This window comes from Hypanus sabinus, chromosome 7 (genome assembly GCF_030144855.1).
Source record: "Hypanus sabinus isolate sHypSab1 chromosome 7, sHypSab1.hap1, whole genome shotgun sequence".
NCBI lineage: Eukaryota > Metazoa > Chordata > Chondrichthyes > Myliobatiformes > Dasyatidae > Hypanus > Hypanus sabinus.
The window spans coordinates 129,287,120-129,306,696 of NC_082712.1; the positions used below are offsets into that span (position 1 = coordinate 129,287,120).

Sequence of the window (19,577 nt, forward strand, 5' to 3'; positions counted from 1 at the left end):
GCCTTACTGTCTTTAGGTATGCATTATAATCAGCAGAAGCTAGGAATATATTTCTTTCCCTTTCTGAATCATTTTCACAAGTTGGACTTGCATTTTTCCATTTTTAGTTTTGGTATGATTAAAGGATTTTTCTTTCTGAACACTTCAGTTATAAAAACATGCAACAAATTTGGCCTTTGTAAAATACAACTGAACTGAAATTACTAAAGTAACGTAATCTATGCATGCAGCATCATTAAAAGTAATTAATTAAATTTAAATTCTACATACTAGCAGCATCAAGATTTATCAATGAGGAAAACAAAAATTTAGAAACATGTCTTAAGGTGTGTTCCATAAATATTAAAAAAAAGATAAATCTTTAAAAATTCAAATTACCACCAAATTATTTATTATTGCGTGCATCATTGTTCAGTACAATCACATTCTTAACTGCTATTTAAACAAAGGTTCCTTAAACCAAATAATTGAAAAGTCCCGCGGGGGAAAAATAAGCAGGTTTTTAGCCCATTTAGCCCAAAGTGCTAAGCCAAATGTAGTAATTCATATACTTGCTGCCTGAGATCAGTTGTCTAATAAGTGACAAAGGTTGGATATTGGACGCTTCTGATCTCTCTGTCTTCATATCTTTACCCAGAGTAAAACAACCTTGATATAGATGGAAGCCAGTTGTTTTCTTAAAACTATTCTCAATTACTTATGCTCACTGAGATATATCAATGAGGTAAAAATATTCTTATAAATTATATATAGGAAACACTAATCAAACAGGACTGAAAATATTTATTAGGCAGAGGTGGGGGTGTGCTTTATGTAATGTCTATCAGTATACCACAGGTACAATCACTCACAAACTGCAGCTGCTAGTGAAACTACCTAGCTCAATAATGTGCCCCTTCTTCAAAAAGGTTGGGGACAGATGGAAGCTACAAGCTTCATATTCTAGGTTCTAGCCCTGTTACCATGCCATGCCCATTGAAAGTACAAGATGAAGTTTCTGTTCCACCATCACATGTCCAAAGGCTACAGAGATATCCTGTCATGAAACTTCAGTGACTGCTAATCTCCCACACATCTGACAATAACAGAAATAAATTCAGATACATTTCAATAGAAAAATCTTACTTCAACTATGGGCATCAGTGGTTCTCAACAACTGTACTGTAAAGGCTGAGGTTAATATTATATGTAAATGCAATTCTGTACATGTTGTATGTCTCAAGCTGACAAGGCTTCAGTCACCAGCTTATGCTCATCAAAAGAACTAAGCACTTATGGAGCCAGAATTTTAGTAACCCTTGATCATTTGCCCCCCATCAGCAAAGTTCCAGAACATTAGTTTTCCTCTCAGTATTGGTAACAATTCTCAGTCAGGAACTGAGACTAGGGAACTTCAGTTGTAATTGTTCTGCAGTTTCTGGTTGCACTTCTTTTAAGATATCATGGAACCTTTTAACCTGAAAGAAATAAAAGTAATTCATCAGTTGTGACAACATAGAATTGGATGAAATGTACAATTTAAGTTGAGGAATATTGTTCCTGGGAATTGAACATCTTCCTTCATAGACATAAGCAAATTCCCAAGCTTGATGCAATACAGTTGGAAGTTGATTGTAGTTTGTTCTAAAATGCTCTATTAACCCATCTATTATATGGGCAGATAGATTTATTAGAGTAACATTGCTCATCAGTGCCAGATTTAGGATGGTATCTCTCCTCCACCCATCACATTCATCTCATTTTACTAATTTCAATCTCTTTAAGAATGGCTATTTTAAGTGAGGTGAAAAAAACTCTAACCTAACCAGTAACTGTACTAACTCACAAATTACTGATCAGTCATAATGAAAACTTATTAATGATGGAAAATACAACTATGACAACTTCTGAAAGAGGGCAGACATGCTCAATTGCCAATCTGATGTTGGTTTGTCATCTGACATGCTAAGCCATCTTTGAAATTCTATGAAGCCTAATATCTTGCTGAGGCAGCAAGACCCCTCCAGACAAAGATTCAAGATTGAAATTTTAATTGTTCTTTTTTCTGGCTGGTGAACTTGTGAGTGTGAGTTAAGATGTATTATGCCTAAGTTCCCAGCCTGAAGTTAAAAGTTCACAGGAATCTCAGGAGAGAGAACAAAAATACTCACCGTAGAGGTATACAGAGGAAAAAGGTGATGAACAGCACAAATTAACATCTCCTGATTTAAATAACCTTCTTTAAAGCTTTTTGACACAAGCTCCTACAGCAGAGAGAATCATAGTTAACAAAGTGCACCATGATTATTTCTGAATCAAGCCTAAGCAACTACACAAGTTAATAGCAACTATACTAAGGTCAGTCATTGGTTAATGAGCAATTCTTAGAAAAGGTACTATAAACATGTGCTCCTTCATTAGCCTCTATATGGTTCTTGCCTACCCAACAAACTTATTTCAGCAGCATCTTCTACTACCATTTTCTTGTGTACCAACATCTCACTGCCTCCATTAAATTATTGAACCCCAAATAAATTTTCATTTCCCCATTAGGAATCTTAATGACTTGGATTTCCCCTCTCTCCAATCAAAATAAAATGATCACTTATCCTTCATCATTAGGATGTTCCCCATTTATAGTTATACCTCAGAAATGTCCATAAAAATTTCAGCGAGGAATTCACAACAGATATTCAGCAGGATTTTCACTGGGAAGTCACGCTCCTGTCTTTTCCCTTTCTGAGCACCTGCTGGAGATGGGGCAGACCATTTGTCTGCACTGGGTCTTCTTGCTCCTTCTGCTGGCTTCTTCTGACCACTTTCTGCATAGAACAGAACTCGTAGCAACATTCCAAGCAAAGGAAGATCTGCCCCGCAAAGAAAATAAAGCAAAGAATGCAATGGCTAAATTAATTCAGCTGAATATACAGTACTGTGCAAAAGTCTTAAGCATTATATATACAAACCTGATTCTGATATGGGTCTCTAGTGTGGACTAAGTGGGAAGGGGCAGGGAAAGGGGAATCATGGTTGAGAAAAGGGTAAGAGAGCGGGGAAGGAGCAGGAAGGAGCAGAGACAACATTCTGTAATGATCAATAAACCAATTATTTGGAATCAAATGACCATGCCTGGTGACTCAGGATTGGGTGCCACCTATGTCCCCAGCACTCCGTTTCTGCCACCTGTCCCACATCCCTCCCGTGTGGTCTACCCTGAATTGCCAACATCCTTCGCTCCTGACAGATTTACAAACTTGCTCTCTGCTCCACATTGACAAATACAGTACTGTGTAAAAATCTTAGGCACCCAAGCAACATATATGTGTGTAAGACTTTTGAACAGTACTGTATATATTTGTCAGATAGGGTAGGGACCTACCACCACAGATACAGCACTCAGTTTGGATGCCTGTCTAACACCTGTTAACCTGGAAATCAACAGTAAGCTGAAACTGCAGTTCTCAGTCATACATAATACTGTCTAATTTATTAAAGGTCATTAACATGATGGGGAGAAAAATCTCACAGCATGCAAGACGCCAAAAAGAAAAGCAAACCGACCAAAGGGAGACTGAGCAAGACTCTCAAAGATCTGACCCAAAAAGCATGTAGATGTTCAGGAAATTCTTAATAGAGTAATTGCTTTGCATTTCTGTCTTTTAATACAATCTATATTACCTACTGAATCGCCTTTCATCATTATGTTAAACTGATAAAATTTCAATTCTCGCTCTTCCCTTATTAACACTAAATAGGTTATCAACTTCACCACCAATTGCAGTGGCTTGTCATTTTGTGTTCTGTCAAAATCCTTTGAAAATTTTAATTAAATTACATGCTGTGTGCAGCAGAAGTGTAGCAGGTATGGTTGTTCAGTCTCAATCCTGATCTTTGGTACTGCCTGTATGAAATCTCATGCATCTTATTTAAAAGCTCATGTACTTTATCTGGTTTCCCTGAAGTGCAGCACCCAGACCTTGACGTAATACTTCAGTTTTATAAAATATTCCTCATTATGTTCTTCACATTCCTTCTGACGGTGTGAAATAACTTGTATGATTTAAGAAAGTCTATGCTCAAAATGTGTACTACTGGGAAGTCACACTGCACAGTGGTGGATTAGAGCATAAAATTGTTATTTTTCCTGTATTTTCCTAGTAGCTTAACTTTCCTCTTCTAATTTTTAATATAATCACCTATATACATGTAATTGTTCAGTAAATTTTCTAGAAATTGTAGTATAACTTCTAAAAGATTGTTTTTTCTGCAGCAGGAGTCATGCCACTTGAATCTGGCCATTTAATAGGTTGTTATCGATAAAATGTTATCTCTAGTCTGACTATGAAATGACCACATGTGGAAAAAAATTCTGAACAAAGGATTAAAATATGAGCTGCTACACCCTGCACCTTACTTTAATTAACAAACTATCTAGCTGGAAGCCTCTAAATTTTGTTAGTGCATAACACAGCTGCAGAAACAAGACAAAGACAGTGAAGTTCATGTATTGTGGGGAGGACTCTGCGGGCTGTCAAGTCTCCTACCATTAAGGGGTGTTCTGATTTCCCTTCACATGTCAGGTACCAACATGTAAAACAATTTATACCTTTCTACTTTAAGGATTTAATGAACTTTCTATAATATCATAAAGAAAGATTCACCATTTGGTCTTGGTTCTCAGTGTGCTTGTAATAATCTACTTTAAGTTTCAAGGATGAATAACAGACTGACTGAGAATTGTAAAATGCGGTAAGTTACACAGGATTGATTTGTTTTTTTAAACTTTGGCAGATGTAATTAACTTTCTGTGTGCATATATAAAAAAGGCTATGACTATTACTTTTCGGAAAACTGCCAACTGCACTGTTAGCAAGTCACTCTTCCCATTTTCAGGAATAAAAGTATTTTCTAGCCACTTCAAAGTCTGTGTCCTATTTACTTGTGACTTAACTTTAATTGAATTTCCTCAGCAAATTAATTTCCATAACAGATTTGGGTACCCAAATGGGACTTTTTTTTAAAATATGGGGTCCAACAAACGGTTACTGTGAACCTGAGCTGCTAGATCAGTGAACAAGACCAGTAGACAAGGAAATCTTGAGGAATGCTTGACTGTGGGGCTCTGGGAGGGACAAGATCAGTGCAGACAAGGTGCCCGCTCGGATGGTGATCAACGGCAAGCTCCTGGAGAAGGGCAATATGGTGAATGGAAGACATGGTCCAAAACCCACAGAGAGACTGCATAGTCAAATTAAAGGGACTTTGAAGACTAGGATATATATTCTGGCCCAAAAAGGGCAAGAGAATTGTATTGTGATTGAAAACCAACTAAATCTGATTACAGGTTGACCTGAAACTAACAGGTAAGAAATGGGTAGTAATGAAAGTAAATGCACAAAGGCTACCAGCGCTATGCCGAAGAGAAGAAACACAACCTCAAGGCCTGTCGATCCACTGACAAAGGCTCCAAAAATAAACATACTGAGAAAAGTGTAAAGAAGTACAAGACTAAGGAATTCCTGGGTGAGCCCAGGTGCCTCTGAGCTCCCCGTCAGACAAGGTATGGCTGGAAACTGGAGACAGCAGGTACGTGATTACTTTTTCTAGCTATTTACTGCATTGTCAATCACTGTATTAACAAGCTAACACCTCTAGTGGCAGATCCATCGATTATCTTCAATGCCGTGAAACCATCACTCAAGTGGTTTTCTAGTTAGTGAAATGTCTGCCAATTGGCACCTGAATGTCGATCATGGTTGGCTTTCAATTGATGGTCAACAATACCAGTGGACAAGGCTACCACAAGGACTCCACAACAGTTCCACTGCCTATCACATGGTTTGAGACAACATCTGAAGGACTTAACAGCCACTGATTTGACTAACATACCATATGTGGATGATATCCTGATAGCATCTGAAGCTGCAGACTTGCATGAACATGATGTGATTTATTTGCTCAATTATCTATCCTTCAATGGTCATGAAGTAAATCTAGATAAGGCACAATTGCAACAAAAAGAAGTAATTGGGACAGAAATTTCCCAAGGTTAACTGAAGATCGTGCAAAGGCCGCTACATCAGCAAAACCACCTACAACAGTCCAGCAACTCCAATTGTTTCTGGGTTTGTGTAACTACAACAGAGCTTGGGTCCATTCATATGCTGAAACTACCAAACCACTGAACAATCTGCTGAAGGACAGTAAGCATACAGATGACCCCGTGACTCTTAAAGACAAACAAGTGAAAGTGTTTCAAACTTTAAAGTTGAAATTGTGCACTGCACCTGCCTTAGGAATCCTGGACACAGTTAACTCAAGAGCATGGAGACCGACAGTACCCTGTTGGCAATTACTCTGCCAAATTGGATAATGTAGCATTAGGTTGGGGTTCATGTTTATGAGTAGTGCAGACAATCACAGTTATTTCTAGCATCATGCTTGATCAAGTTTTAAATGTTTGATGTCTACACTCAGTACACACTGTACTGGCTGAATAGAAATGTTCAAGTAACAACTGCCCAGTGGTCCAAGTGGTGCTTGAGACACCTGATATCATCATATCATCATTCAATGAGCGAGTTCAGCAAACTGTTACCATCAGACATGGAAGACTATGATGACCATGACTGTGTCAGAATAATAACGTGCCATGAAGAAGCAGTTTATTACAAAGAAATGCTTGTATTGAACCCAGATCTGATGGCTCCTCAATAACTGAGGGAAGAATTCAGATGACTGGATGGGGCGTTGTTTCTGGAACTAAAGAGCTGGCATCAGGAAGCATGGCTCCTGGTGCCTCTGCGCAATAGCCAGAACTGAAAGCTCTGATTGAAGTCTATAAGTTAGCAGAAGGAAGATCAGCTAATACCTTCACTGATTTTCAACGTGATTTGAGTTGTTCATGATTTTGGAAACCTATGGAGACAAAGGTGATTTCTTATGGCTGTAGGAACCCCAATCAAGAATGGCGAACTAGTACAAGATACAATTGCTGTCAGGAGTTGCCGTATTAAAATGTAAAAGCCACTCTAAGATGACTATAATGGAAAGCCATGGAAATGCATTCGGGATGAAATTGCAAAAAGGGCAGCAAGGAGAATGGGGTCAAAGAAATAAAAGAAGCAAAAAAAAAAGGTGAAGGAATTAAGTTCCGAGACCATGGGCAGAGAACCAACAAATACAGTTATTGAAACAAACTTGTACTCTGTATCACAGATGAACATACAAGATATTTGAGAGATTCAAGCTCAATGCTCTAAACCAGGAGAAGGTAAACAGTGATGGGGCATGGAAGTATGGCACTATTCGTAGACTAGAAACTCCAACTACATTGTTTCCTTAACTGGCACAGCAGAGACACTCCCTTGGAGTGGAAAAGATGATTAACAGATTTTCCCATTGGTGGTGGAATCCAAAGTTCAGGACACAAGCTTGACAAACATTTGAAAGATGTATGACATGCTAGAAAATAACTTCTTGAGCAGTGGAAAAGCTACCATAATTAAGTGCTCCCGCATATGGTCTAAGTTTTACACATACAGGTGGACCACGATATTTTTCCAGAGTGTCAAGGATACTCAGGTATACTGGGTAATAGTGGACAAGTTTTCAAGGTGGGTGGAAGATATTCGAGCAAAGAAAGCCTCTGCCACACATAGCAAAAATTCTGATCAAGGACTATCTCAGATGGGGGTTGCCATGTCACATAAAGGTACACATTTCTCTGAGAGTGTTTATCAGGAAATATGTTGACTGATGAACATTGAATGGTCTTTTCACTGTCTATATCACCCAGAGTCATCAGAAAACGGATTAATAGAAATATCAAGCAATGACTGATGAAGTACCATGAAGAAGGCGTACCATGGTTTTTTGCAGCATCAAGGCAACCCCAAACAAGAAAACTAAATTAAGTCCTTTCATGGTGATACAGGGATATCACCCTGAGCCCTCCATCTCAGTCAGACTGAAGTACACATTATGAAAGACAGTTTAGTTAACTATTGTGTGAAATGAACCCAAGCTGTCCAGTCTGTTTCTCAACAGGTTTCTGTTGCTTGGAGTGATCCAACAGAGGGAGGACACACCCTGATTCCTGGTGAGTGGGTCCTTATTAAGAATCTGCAAAAGGAGCACTGGAGCTTGATGGGAAGGTCCTTATCAAGTGCTGTTAATTACTAACTCTGCAGTGAAAGTAGAAGATAAAAATAAGTGAATACGTTCCAGCCATTGCAAGAAACCTAAAGTGGTGTATGACAAGGACAACAAGCACTGTGGTTAATGTGCGGGTAACCTCTGACTCATTGCCTATACTGCTGGGCTACAGTGAGCAAATTACTACCAGCCAGAAGACTTCTGCAGAGTTGACAGCTACCAGACATTATAAAGTTTATTCTAATATTAGTTGTTGTTGTTATATTTTTGCCAATTATCCCTGCTTACAGTGAGTACTAATATTTCTCCTGATATGCTTTAACAAAATTTACAGCTTCTTTACTTGCTTACAGGTGATCATTAATAGAGTAGTTCAAACTAACAACGATATAATCTCATTAATACCTTTTGATTATTTCCATAACTTGGGTAGTTTTTGATTATTTTATACTTAATGCCGATAACACAAGTTTTTATACCTCTGAAATTTTTTTTATAAAGATTCCAAATTGTGATTTAGAATCTAAGGGGGGGATGTTGGATTAGACTGCATAAATGCTGTTTTCTTTGCAGTTTAACTTTTATGCCTACTTGTATCTTGTGTAATTCCCTACATACATGCAATCATTCAGTGTGTCCCCCTAGTGGTCACAATTCATTGTTGCATTCTGAATGCTTCTTTGAAATCACATTATATGAATATGGGCTACTTGACTGGTTAACTGTAATCTACAAATTTGAATGGAATTAGCTGTGGTATAGATATCATGGTATATGATCTCATCTATGGTATAAGAAGGGCTGAGCACGTTGGCCCACCATCTTTAGTTTTTCCATTTCCTTGTTCTAAGCTACTAGACTTTTGCTATTCTACATTCCCAATTGCTTTGTTCCCTTAGAACTTAATAAACAATTGTGAAGCAACACATTTCATGCTTTTTTCTTGACTTCCAAAGGAACCTTTGATCGAAAAAATCAGAATCCAACACATTGAAGCACATGGTCTTAGCATACAAGTTATTTCCTATGTTTACTACTTTTTTTTTTAAAAGAACATTCTTATAAGAGAACATTTGAACAAACCCGTTGAATGATTTTAATTAGGTGGCATGGCAATGAAATAATTAAAATGAAATGTTTTAATCTATGCTCAGCCACCTACCAACCCAAATGATATGTAATTTGATAACAATATTCTACACACAAATTGCTCATTGTTGTCTATTCATACTTTGGTATTGTACTTCAGGCAGTATTTTTAGCCTGTTGAAATAAGCATTCACAACTAATTGGACTTGTCCCAATCAATCTAAATTTATCAAAATGATACAGTTACATTAGAGCAATTAACTCACTTTTGGATGCCCTGCATCTGGTTGTTAAACCCATACCAATTAGAAGTTCGGGTAACTGCAAGAGTTTACAAGGATTCAGGAGGAAACTGTATTTAAGTGAACAAAGTAATATTGGTTTGTTCTGAAATAATAAGCCTACATTTTCACTTTAATTAATGCCTGACAATCTCAATGAACAATATCATAAATGTTCACAAGATACAAGGGTTGGATTATGTTCCCTGCAAATCCCAATCTCAATCATTCCCAGAAGTTGCTGTACTCACTTTGCTCAATCTCGCTGTATTTCTCTACGTGTGAAGCAAATAATGCTGATAGGATAGCCAGAGCAGAGGACAGCACACTTGCCTGCTCCTCTATGAAAATCGATGGGTCATCATCCTGGCAAAGGTCAGTGCAAACTATGTCATTCAGTAGAGTCCAGGTAGCTCCTCCTTTGTCTGGAGGATTAACTACAAGAAATATTCATAATAATGCAATTAGCAAACAGAATTCTGCTTCAGACATCATTTGAAAAGTAAAATCTGTCCAGCAGTTTTTCCAAATACCCACTTTTTTTTTAAACAAACATCTTGTTTGACATTTTCTCTTTAAAAAGTAACTAAGTTCTATCTTCCATCAAAAATCAAGAAGAAATTCTGAGCCTTTATAAAGCATTGGTCAGAATGCATGGAATATGGTGAGTTGTTCTGGTTCTCTTATCTGAGAAAGGATGTGTTGGCATTGGAGATGATCCAGAGAGGTTCATGAGAATAATCCCAGGAATAAGAGTTAACATATGAGGAGAGATTGATGGTTCCACTCTGGGCCTGTACTTTGCTGGAGATCAGAAGATTGACAGGAGATCTCACTGAAACCTATTTAATAGAGAAAGACCTAGACCTGCTGAACATGGAGAGAATATATCTTGTAGTGGGGGAGTTTAGGACTACAGGCAACAAGCTCAGAATACAAGGATGTCCCTTTAGAACAAAGATGAGGAATTTCTTTAGCCACAGGGTGTTTAATCTGTTGAATGCATTGCCACAGATTTCTGTGGAGGCCAAGTCATTGGGTATATTCAAAACTCAGGCTGAGGGGAATACAAGCGGCCCCCTTTTTTCGAATGTTTGCTTTACAACAGCTCACTGTTACGAAAGTCCTACATTAGTACCTGATTTTGCTAACCAAAGAGGATTTTCACTTTTATGAAAAAAAGACGCCCGCTTTATATGTGTGTTTACCCCAAGAAAGACTACTATGATTGTGAAACCTCGTGCAGGCAGTTGTGTGTGCATGCATGTATGTGCTGATTTTTTTTTCTCCAAATTGATTTCAGCTCACTGTCTTCCCGGTTTTTATAAGTGAAACTACACTGAACATAAAATATTTCTACTTTATATAGGCTGTATACTTAACATATCATTCCTGCTTTTACTATATGTTCGTGTTATTTTAGGTTTTATGTGTTACTTGGTATGATTTGGTAGGTTATTTTTTGGGTCTGGGAACTCTCAAAAATTTTTCCCATATAAATTAATGGTAATTGCTTCTTCACTTTACAACATTTCGGCTTACGAAAGGTTTCATAGGAACGCTCTATCTTCGGATAGTGGGGGGAAACCTGTAATAAATCAGCCATGATGGAATGGCAGAGCAGACTCAATGGCCAAGTGGTCTAATTCTGCTCCTATGTCTTATGGTCTTAATTGTAGAAGACAACCTCTAGGAGTTTCTGAGATTCCTTCTCATTCTTTTAATCTCAAGTGAAAGGCGTAGCTATAACAAGAGACTGCACAAACTTGTACACCATAACAGGCTGAATAGGAAGAATGCACATTATTTAGTGTCAAAGGGATGTTCATGAAGCACCTTCAATATAAAGTGAAATTACATTGCTTTTTTTAAAAATTCTGAATACTAGACTGCAAAAGAATTATAGTTAAGAATGTACAAAATAAACAATTTACCTATTGCCTGAATTCCTTCATCCACTGTAGTGAGAAGTTGCAAAATATGAATGTAAACCTCAAGCCCCTCAATGCTGTCTGACCTAAACAAAAGGAAAATGCGATGAGGTCAAACAATGCTAGCCTGTACCTGGTGCATTTTGCAGAAACCACAAAGTTTGTAAATAGATTGAAACATTATTATTCTAATTATTCTATTACCCAAAACATTCATTACACATCCATCCAAATTTCACATTCTACATGCAGCTTTCCAACTTGCAGTTTTCCAAACCAGCCACTGATCTTCCAAGATCTCTCAGAGCTGATGAACAGTCTGGCATAAACCCTGTGAAATTTTGTTCTCCTACCATCTGCAACTTTCAGCTCTTTACTCATCTTGATGGATACCAAGTAAAAAAAACTATCATGTTGGTCCTGGGAAATGGAATGCTTTCAATTTCAAGCATTATCACAAAACTCCCAGATCTCACACAGCATAGATAAGATTGCAGGAGTCCAACCTGAGACCAATTTCAAAAAACATATTTAACCATCTTTAATGGTAACAATGTCAATTATTAGGAGCCTTTTAAAATTCTTTTCTCAGTGACAGTAAGGAGTAATTGATGCGAATCTTCCCAAATAATCTTGGTTTTATACAACATGATGTTTGCTTCAATTTCTTTCTGTAGAAAGTAGTAATCAGAATCAAATTTATTATAGCTGACATATATGGTGAAATGTGTTGGTTTGCAGCAGCAGTGCACTGTAAGACAATAATTACAAAATTTACAATAAAAATCATTCAAAAGATGATAGTGCTCATAGGTTCATGGACCTTTCAGAAATCTGATGGCAGAGAGAAGCTGTTCTTAAAATAATGGGTCTTCAGGCTTCTGTACCTCCTCCATGATGGTAGTAATACCATGATCAGGATAGTGAAGGATAGTGAGGTACTGCTTCTTGAAGATTCCTCGACGTTGAGGAAACTTGTGCCCACAATGGAATGGCTGAGTCTGCATCCCTCTTTTGATCCTGTGAATTAGTGCCTTTAAAGCAGACGGTGATGCACCCAGTCAGACAGCTCTCCACCATCGGTGAAAATTTCCAAGAGTCTAGACATACCAAATCTCCTCAAACTTTTAATGAAGTGGCATGCTTTCTTTGTAATTACATTAATGTGTACTCTGACCCGTTGCAAGTTGAAACTGCTCATCCTTTTCTCTGCTAACCTCTCATAAGACTAGATGTGTTCACCTGACTTTTTGATGCTGAGAGAGAGAGAGAGATTGTTGTTGCGAGAACACTCAAACAACCAATCTATCTCACTCCTGAGATTCTGCTAACAATTGTATCATCAGTGAATTTATAGATGCTGCTTGAGCTGTGCCTAGCCACAAAGTTACGAGCATAGACAGAACAGTGGGCTGAGCATGCATCCTTAGAGATGCGCCTGTGCTGTCAGCGAGGAGATGATGTTATTACCAATACACACTGACTGCAGTCTCCCAATGGTTAAGTCAATGATCCTGTTAGAGAGGTACACAAGCCCAGGCTTTGAGGGAATGATGGTGTTGAATGCTGAGCTATAATTGATAACAACAACCTGACATATGTATTGCTGTTGTCTTGATGCTCCAAAGCCAAATGGAGAGCCAGTGAGATTGTGTCCACTGTAGAGGCAAACTGCAGTGGGTCCAAGTCCTTGCTTAGGGAAGAGTTAATTCTAACTATGACCAACTTTCTAAGCATTTCATCACAGTAAATGTGAATGGTATCAGGTGATAGTTGATGAGGCAGCTCACCCTGCTCTACTTTTGTAGCAATTACAGCAATGAGAGATTGAAGATGTCTTGGAACACACTCTGGTGAAGATCTTCCTCTATTTTAAAAAGAATCAGTTACGATTTTATCTTTGATAACTAACTTTGTATCAGCAAACAAATCCACAGTAGTTCCAAGCTCGAGCAAAAGGTTATACAAGTTCATCCATGACACATAATTGCGGAAAAGCATCAAGCACAAACTGTAAGAGATACATCACATGCATGTATACCTTAGAAAAGTGCTTTACCCAGTAAATCATTTGATAGTTCTGTCCAGCAGGTACTTCACCATCTGCAGATTGCTGAGGTGTAATTTTAGTAATGGCAGGGCCAAGTGTTACCTTGGAATCGTGCAGTGATTTCTATTGTAACAAGTAATCCGAAGTTACAGGAATAACCTAATCAATTACTAGATTACATTAAATTGCCTTTGTCAGCTTTACATCTTACATTTCTTTTAGAATTAAGGGATATGTTGTATTGGGTAAAATGGCAAAAATCCATAGATATCTCATGTAGTACACCGATGGCAAAAGGGACAGCTTCACAGAGTTTTGCGATAAAGAATGGAATGAAAGAGCTACGTTTTAGTCCAGACTCATGCTTTTCTTCCTGTGGTTCTGAATTTTTCTGCAGACATGGACAGATCTATTTTCATATAAGATGAAGCAAAGTTTATCAATGTGTTCAGAATGAAAACCTTATCAGAGACATCCTTATGCTGATGATAATGCACTACTTACACAGATAGAAGGTCAATGCTCACATGGGGACCTTCTTTCACAGGCCTGCAGCACATTATTTTCTCACTATTAGTGTCAAAAAAATGTAGACAAAGGGCATAGCTATGCTTCTTCCACAATATCTGAGTTGGTAACAGTCAATAAATTTTGTTGCATTGGGTCGGTCATGCGAGACACTTCCCTCACTGAAAGACACAGAATGTCCAATGTTTCTTGGTCTTCATCCTATTGCAACACTCCCTTTGTTCTCTCCACATGTTCCCCTTCTTTGCATCTTGAAATTTCTTTTGGTTTTCTTTTAAACTTTTCTCAGTTCTAGTAAAGGTCATCAACCCAAAGTGTTCACTTTGTTTCCTCGCCTTTAACGATGCCTGGCAACAGTCAACAAATGGTATCACTTTGTAATGTTTCCAACAGTGTCTGTTTCTCTTTCAAATTTTTGTTTCCACCTTGCAAGTTTCCAATTTGGGACCCTCCATTAAATTAAATGGGTATTTACCCTAAATGCACAAAGGAACCAACTATTACTGAGTTTGTAGAAATGTCTTATTGCTCTAGACAAGGGGATAAATTCATATTCTGAAGACTTACCTGACTTGACTGGCTGCTTCCAGTAAACAAGGGACCAATGAAATCTCAGCTGTTTTTTCCTGCTCTGTTGCTTGTGCATCAGGCAACTCCTTTGACTCTGTGATCCAGCTCAGCATGAGCTCCTTGTCTAAGTCAAAGAGTTTATCAACCACCTCACCGATCTTTCCCAACAAGTCAGCTAGCAACAAATCAAAAACAAAAAATATGAGTTTTACAAAACTTCCTGAGTCAAATTACTCCATTGCAACTGCACTCAACAGTCTTGGTCAGCATATGGTAACGATAACCTAGAAATGTTAAGATCTGATAATCACACACCAAACCACATGTGATAACACCACTGTGCAGAGAAGAACACGACTATTAAGACCATACAATGTAGGAGCAGAATTATGCCATTTGGTCCATCGAGCCTGCTCCACCCTTCCATCATAGCTGATTTATTATTCCTCCCAACCTCATTCCCTCACCTTCTACCTTTGACATCCTTACTAATCAAGAACCTATCAATCGGAGGTACATTTAAACTTCTGCTGTGAGTATACTCAATTACATGGGTATCCTAGGGATGTCCTTGAATTCTGAGGCTGTGGCCCTCAGGTCCTAGATTTCCCCACTAAAGGAAATAACCTCTCCACATTTACTTTACCTAGGTCTTTCGATATTCAGTAGGTTTCAATGAGATCCCTCCCTCATTCTTCTAAACAACAAGTACAGGTCCAGGGCCATTAAATACTCCTCATATGTTAACCATTTCATTCCAGGGATCATTCTTGCGAACCTCCTCTGGACTCTCTCCAGTGCTAGGACATCCTTTCTCAGATAAGGAGCCCAAACCTGCTTACAATATTTCTAGTGCAGTCTGACCAATGCTTTATAAAGCCTCATTATTACACCCTTGCTTTTATATTCTAGTCCTCTTGAAATCAATGCTAACATTGTTTTGGCCTTCCTTATCACAAACTCAGCTGCAAGTTAACTTTTAGGGAATCTGATACAAGGACTCTAAAGTCTGTTTGTATGCCTGATTTCTGAATTAGCTCCATTTAGAAAATAAGTCTACACCTTTACTCAGTCTACGAAATGCATCACTATACATCTTCCTACACTCTATTCCATCTCCCACCTCTTTGCCCATTCTCCTAATCTGTTCTAGTCGTTCTGCAGACTCTGCTTCAACACCACCTGTCCCTCCACCGATCATGTCTACAAACTTAGCCACAGTAGTAACCAATCGCATCATCCAGATCACTGACATATAACATGAAAAGAAACAGTACCAGCACTGACTTCTGCAGAACCTCACTAGTCACAGGTATCCAAGCAGAAAAGGCCTCCCTTATTCACACTCTTTGCCTATTACCAGTCAGCCAATCTTCTACCCATACTAGCATTTTTCCTGTTATACCATTGGCTCTTATCTTGTTCAGCAGTCTCACATGTACCACCCTGTCAAAGGCCGCCTGAAAATTCAAGTAAACAACATCCACTGACTCTCCTTTGTCTATCCAACTGTTAGTTCCAAAAGAATTCCAACAGATTTGTCAGGCAAGATTTCCCCTTGACTTCAGCCTATTTCATGTTTCTTCAAGTATCCTGAAGCCTCATCCTTAATAATGGACTCCAACATCTTCTTAATCATTGAAGTCATGCTAACTAGCCTATAATTTCCTTTCTTCCCTATCTCTCCGGTGTTCTTTTCCAGTGATCCAATATCCACTCTCGCCTCTCTTTTACTCTTTATATATCTGAAAAAAACTTTTGGCATCTTCTTTTATATTACTGGCTTGCTTATCTTCATATTTCATCTTTTTTTTCCTTAATGTTTTTTAGTTGCCTTCTGCTGGTTTTGAAAAGCTTCACAATCCTCCAACTTCCCACTAATTTTAGCAAAAAATTTTTTGCTTTTATACTATCGTTCGGCTTTGCTTGTCAGCCAGTTGCTCATCCTCCCTTTAGAATAATACTTCGTCTTTGGGATGACTCTATCATATGCCTTCCAAATTGTTCCTAGAACTCCAACATTGCAGCTCTGCCATCATCCCTTTTAGTGTAGCCTTCCAATCAACTTTGGCCAGATTCTTTCTCGGGCCTTGGCAATTCCCTTTGCCCCACTGTACTACTAATATAACTGATTTATCTTCTCCTTCTCAAACTACAAAGTGAATTCCATTGTATTATGATCACTGCCTTCTAAGGGTTCCTTTACCTTAACCTCTCTAATCAAATCTGGTTCCTTATACAACAACCAATCCAGAATTGCCTTACCCCTAGTCGGCTTAACGACAAGTTGCTCTAAAAAGTCAACTCTAATTCCTTCTCTTGGGATTCAGGTTTCTCAATCTTCTCAATCTACTTGCATATTGAAATCCCCATGACTATTGTAACATTGCCCTTTTTAAATGTCTTTTCAATCTCCTGTTGTAATTTGTATCCCACATCTAGGTTACTGCTCGAAGGCCTGTATATAACTCCTGTCAAAGCTTTTTTTTAACCCTTGCAGTTTCTTATCTCTACCCATAAGGATTCTACATCTTCAGAGAAATAGAAGCAGGGATAAACTATTAGACTCTTCAAAGCTGTTCCACTATTTAATATGATTGTGACTGGTAGATAGTGGCCTCAGCTCCTCTTCTGTCCCATACCCCTCCATCCTTTGATGCAAGAAATATTTATCCACCTCCACTTTAAATACCTTTAAAGATCTAGCTTCCACCAGTGCTGAGCAGAGAATTCTAGAGATCCACCATCCTCTGCAAGAAGAGATTTCTACATGGTTTTAAATGGCTGGCCCTTTATCTTGTAATAATGGCCTCTTGTTCTAGCTATCCCAATACTGAAAACTTGTCAAGCCCCCTGAAGATCTTATATATTTGAACTGGGTTGCCCCTCATTCTTCTGAACGCCAAGGAATCCAGGTCCAAACTACTTAGTCTCTCCTGGAAAGAAAACCATGTTATGCCTGGTGAAACCATTTTGTACAGCCTCCAATGTTACTGTATCTTTTTTTTTAAAAAGGGGTACCCAAACTGAAAGCAGCATGCCAGGAGATGGTTCAACAATACTTTACATCAGCAATAAAACAAGTCAATATACATTAACTCAAAGGTTAACTCAAGGATGTCAAAGGTTACAGGTAGAAGGCAGGTGAATGGGGTTGAGAAGGGTTGAACTACTTGCACCTGCCTGCTAGCTTTTCGTGACTCAAGCACTAGAACCCTCTGTACTTCACTCACTTGCAGCTTCTCTCCACCTATATAATAATGTACCTTTTGATTTCAGTTACCAATGTGCAGAACCTCACGCTTCCCCACATTAAACTTCATTCATCATTCTTTTACCCACTCATTCAGGAAAAACTTGAACCTAAACAATATCTTTCATAGGATATCCCAAACACTTTGCCAGTGAAGTACTTCTGAAATTCAGTCAATGATGTAGTGCAAGAATTATATAAATGATGTAACGAAAGAACTGCATCAATTTGATCACCCATAAGACGTCTCACATACAACGATGACCTCTAGGTACCGCCTGAGGGACACGGCAGAATTTCCTCGCTGTGTTTCATGTGAGGAGGCAGCTTGGACTTAGACACAACTTTCAAAAGAAATCACTCTAACATTGCACTCCACCAAAATATCAGCTTAGATTTTGTGGTATGTGGATTAAAATGTAAACATAATAGTGACTGGGCAATACCATTGAACCACAGCTGATCAGCTCCTACAGGTCATTGATGCTGCAAATTTCTCAAGCAAAACTTGCACTAGACCATCCTTCTCCACTTTACAATTTCAAATGCATCTAAATAATGCATCATATTCTCCTATTGAACAACTATTTTACCACCCCACTCTGAAAATCTCAGCCAAGGGTGTATATTCTTTCCTAAGCTGTGAGAAACTAAAAACAAGACTAATGATAATGAATTCTTCCTTTGCATTCTTTCTTGCTAGTTTGTGTGCATGTAGTAACAACCACTTACCATTTGTGGAGCTCTGCATTATGAAGCACACATTGTCCCGAACAGCAGGTTGCTTACGGATTCGGTCAACCCAGATGGTGGCAACATCTGGCTGAGAAAGACAGGTTAGTATTAACCTGCCAAAGAGAAATGGTTACCTTACTATTTACCATCGTGGAAAGGCCACTTTTTCTGTCAATGCATCCTACTATTTCAGCCTACTGTAATTAATGGTAAATGTGTAAACATCACATTTCTCTACAAAGATCTCTGCAAAGCTCAGAGGTGCAGACAATCTACTAAAAGGAAGGAATTTAATTTCACTGTGGATGTGCATAACAATTTTATAGTGCAGTCACTTTTATATTTCTCAGAATTTTTGTGTGAACCATTATCAATAAAAACCATCAACTACTTGCAATGAATAAATCACGGCTGCTTCCACAAGTTGAAAAACATAGTGGCAATGGCATTGCCAAATCCCTTATCTTTAATATCCCAGGGAGGGTGAGGGGGCTGGTCCCATTAATTGGATACTCAGCTGCACCAGTCACATAAATACAATGGCTTAAGAAGAGGTCACAGACTGGGTATCCTGTGTCAAGTGACTCACCCCCAACACCCAAAGGCCTTTCCATGATCAACAAGGAACAATCCAGAAGTGTGACAGAATATTCTCCACTTGTTAGAATGAGTATGTTACTCTCAAGTAATTTGACATTCAGGGCAAAGCAGCCTACTTGAATAGTGTTTCATCAACTCTAATCATTTATTCCCTTCAGCTCTGGTTGAAAGTGGCTACAGAGTTTACCACTTTTTAAATGCCCAGGGTACTTCAACAGTACCTCTCAAACCCACAAACTTTGTGTTCTTGATTGTGTTGTTCTGCTGGACATCAATGTCACGTTACGTTGGTGCCAGAATGTGTGGCAACACTTACGGGCTACCCACAACAGCACATCCTTGTGTGCTGTTAACACATGAACAACACATTTCAGTCATTGTTTTGATGTACATGTGATAATTAA

At 38.4% G+C, this 19,577-nt stretch overlaps 1 protein-coding gene across 3 annotated transcripts in view; it reads right to left on the minus strand.

Moving 5' to 3' along the window:
• Window positions 1-368: 368 nt before the first annotated feature.
• The window catches only part of saal1 (serum amyloid A-like 1), a 40,873-nt gene continuing 21,664 nt past the window's right edge, over window positions 369-19,577 (minus strand). For 2 of the 3 annotated variants that reach the window (XM_059975582.1, XM_059975584.1), the window contains exons 7-13: window positions 18,571-18,686; window positions 14,583-14,760; window positions 11,441-11,523; window positions 9,758-9,943; window positions 2,626-2,846; window positions 2,151-2,243; window positions 369-1,457 (exon numbers count right to left, since the gene is read on the minus strand). In XM_059975582.1, the coding sequence (XP_059831565.1) occupies window positions 1,371-1,457; window positions 2,151-2,243; window positions 2,626-2,846; window positions 9,758-9,943; window positions 11,441-11,523; window positions 14,583-14,760; window positions 18,571-18,686 (964 nt within the window). In that variant the 3' untranslated portion in view covers window positions 369-1,370. Of the gene's footprint in view, window positions 1,458-2,149; window positions 2,244-2,625; window positions 2,847-9,757; window positions 9,944-11,440; window positions 11,524-14,582; window positions 14,761-18,570; window positions 18,687-19,577 lie in introns of those variants that run through there. The other variant, XR_009513296.1, reaches the window with a different exon arrangement.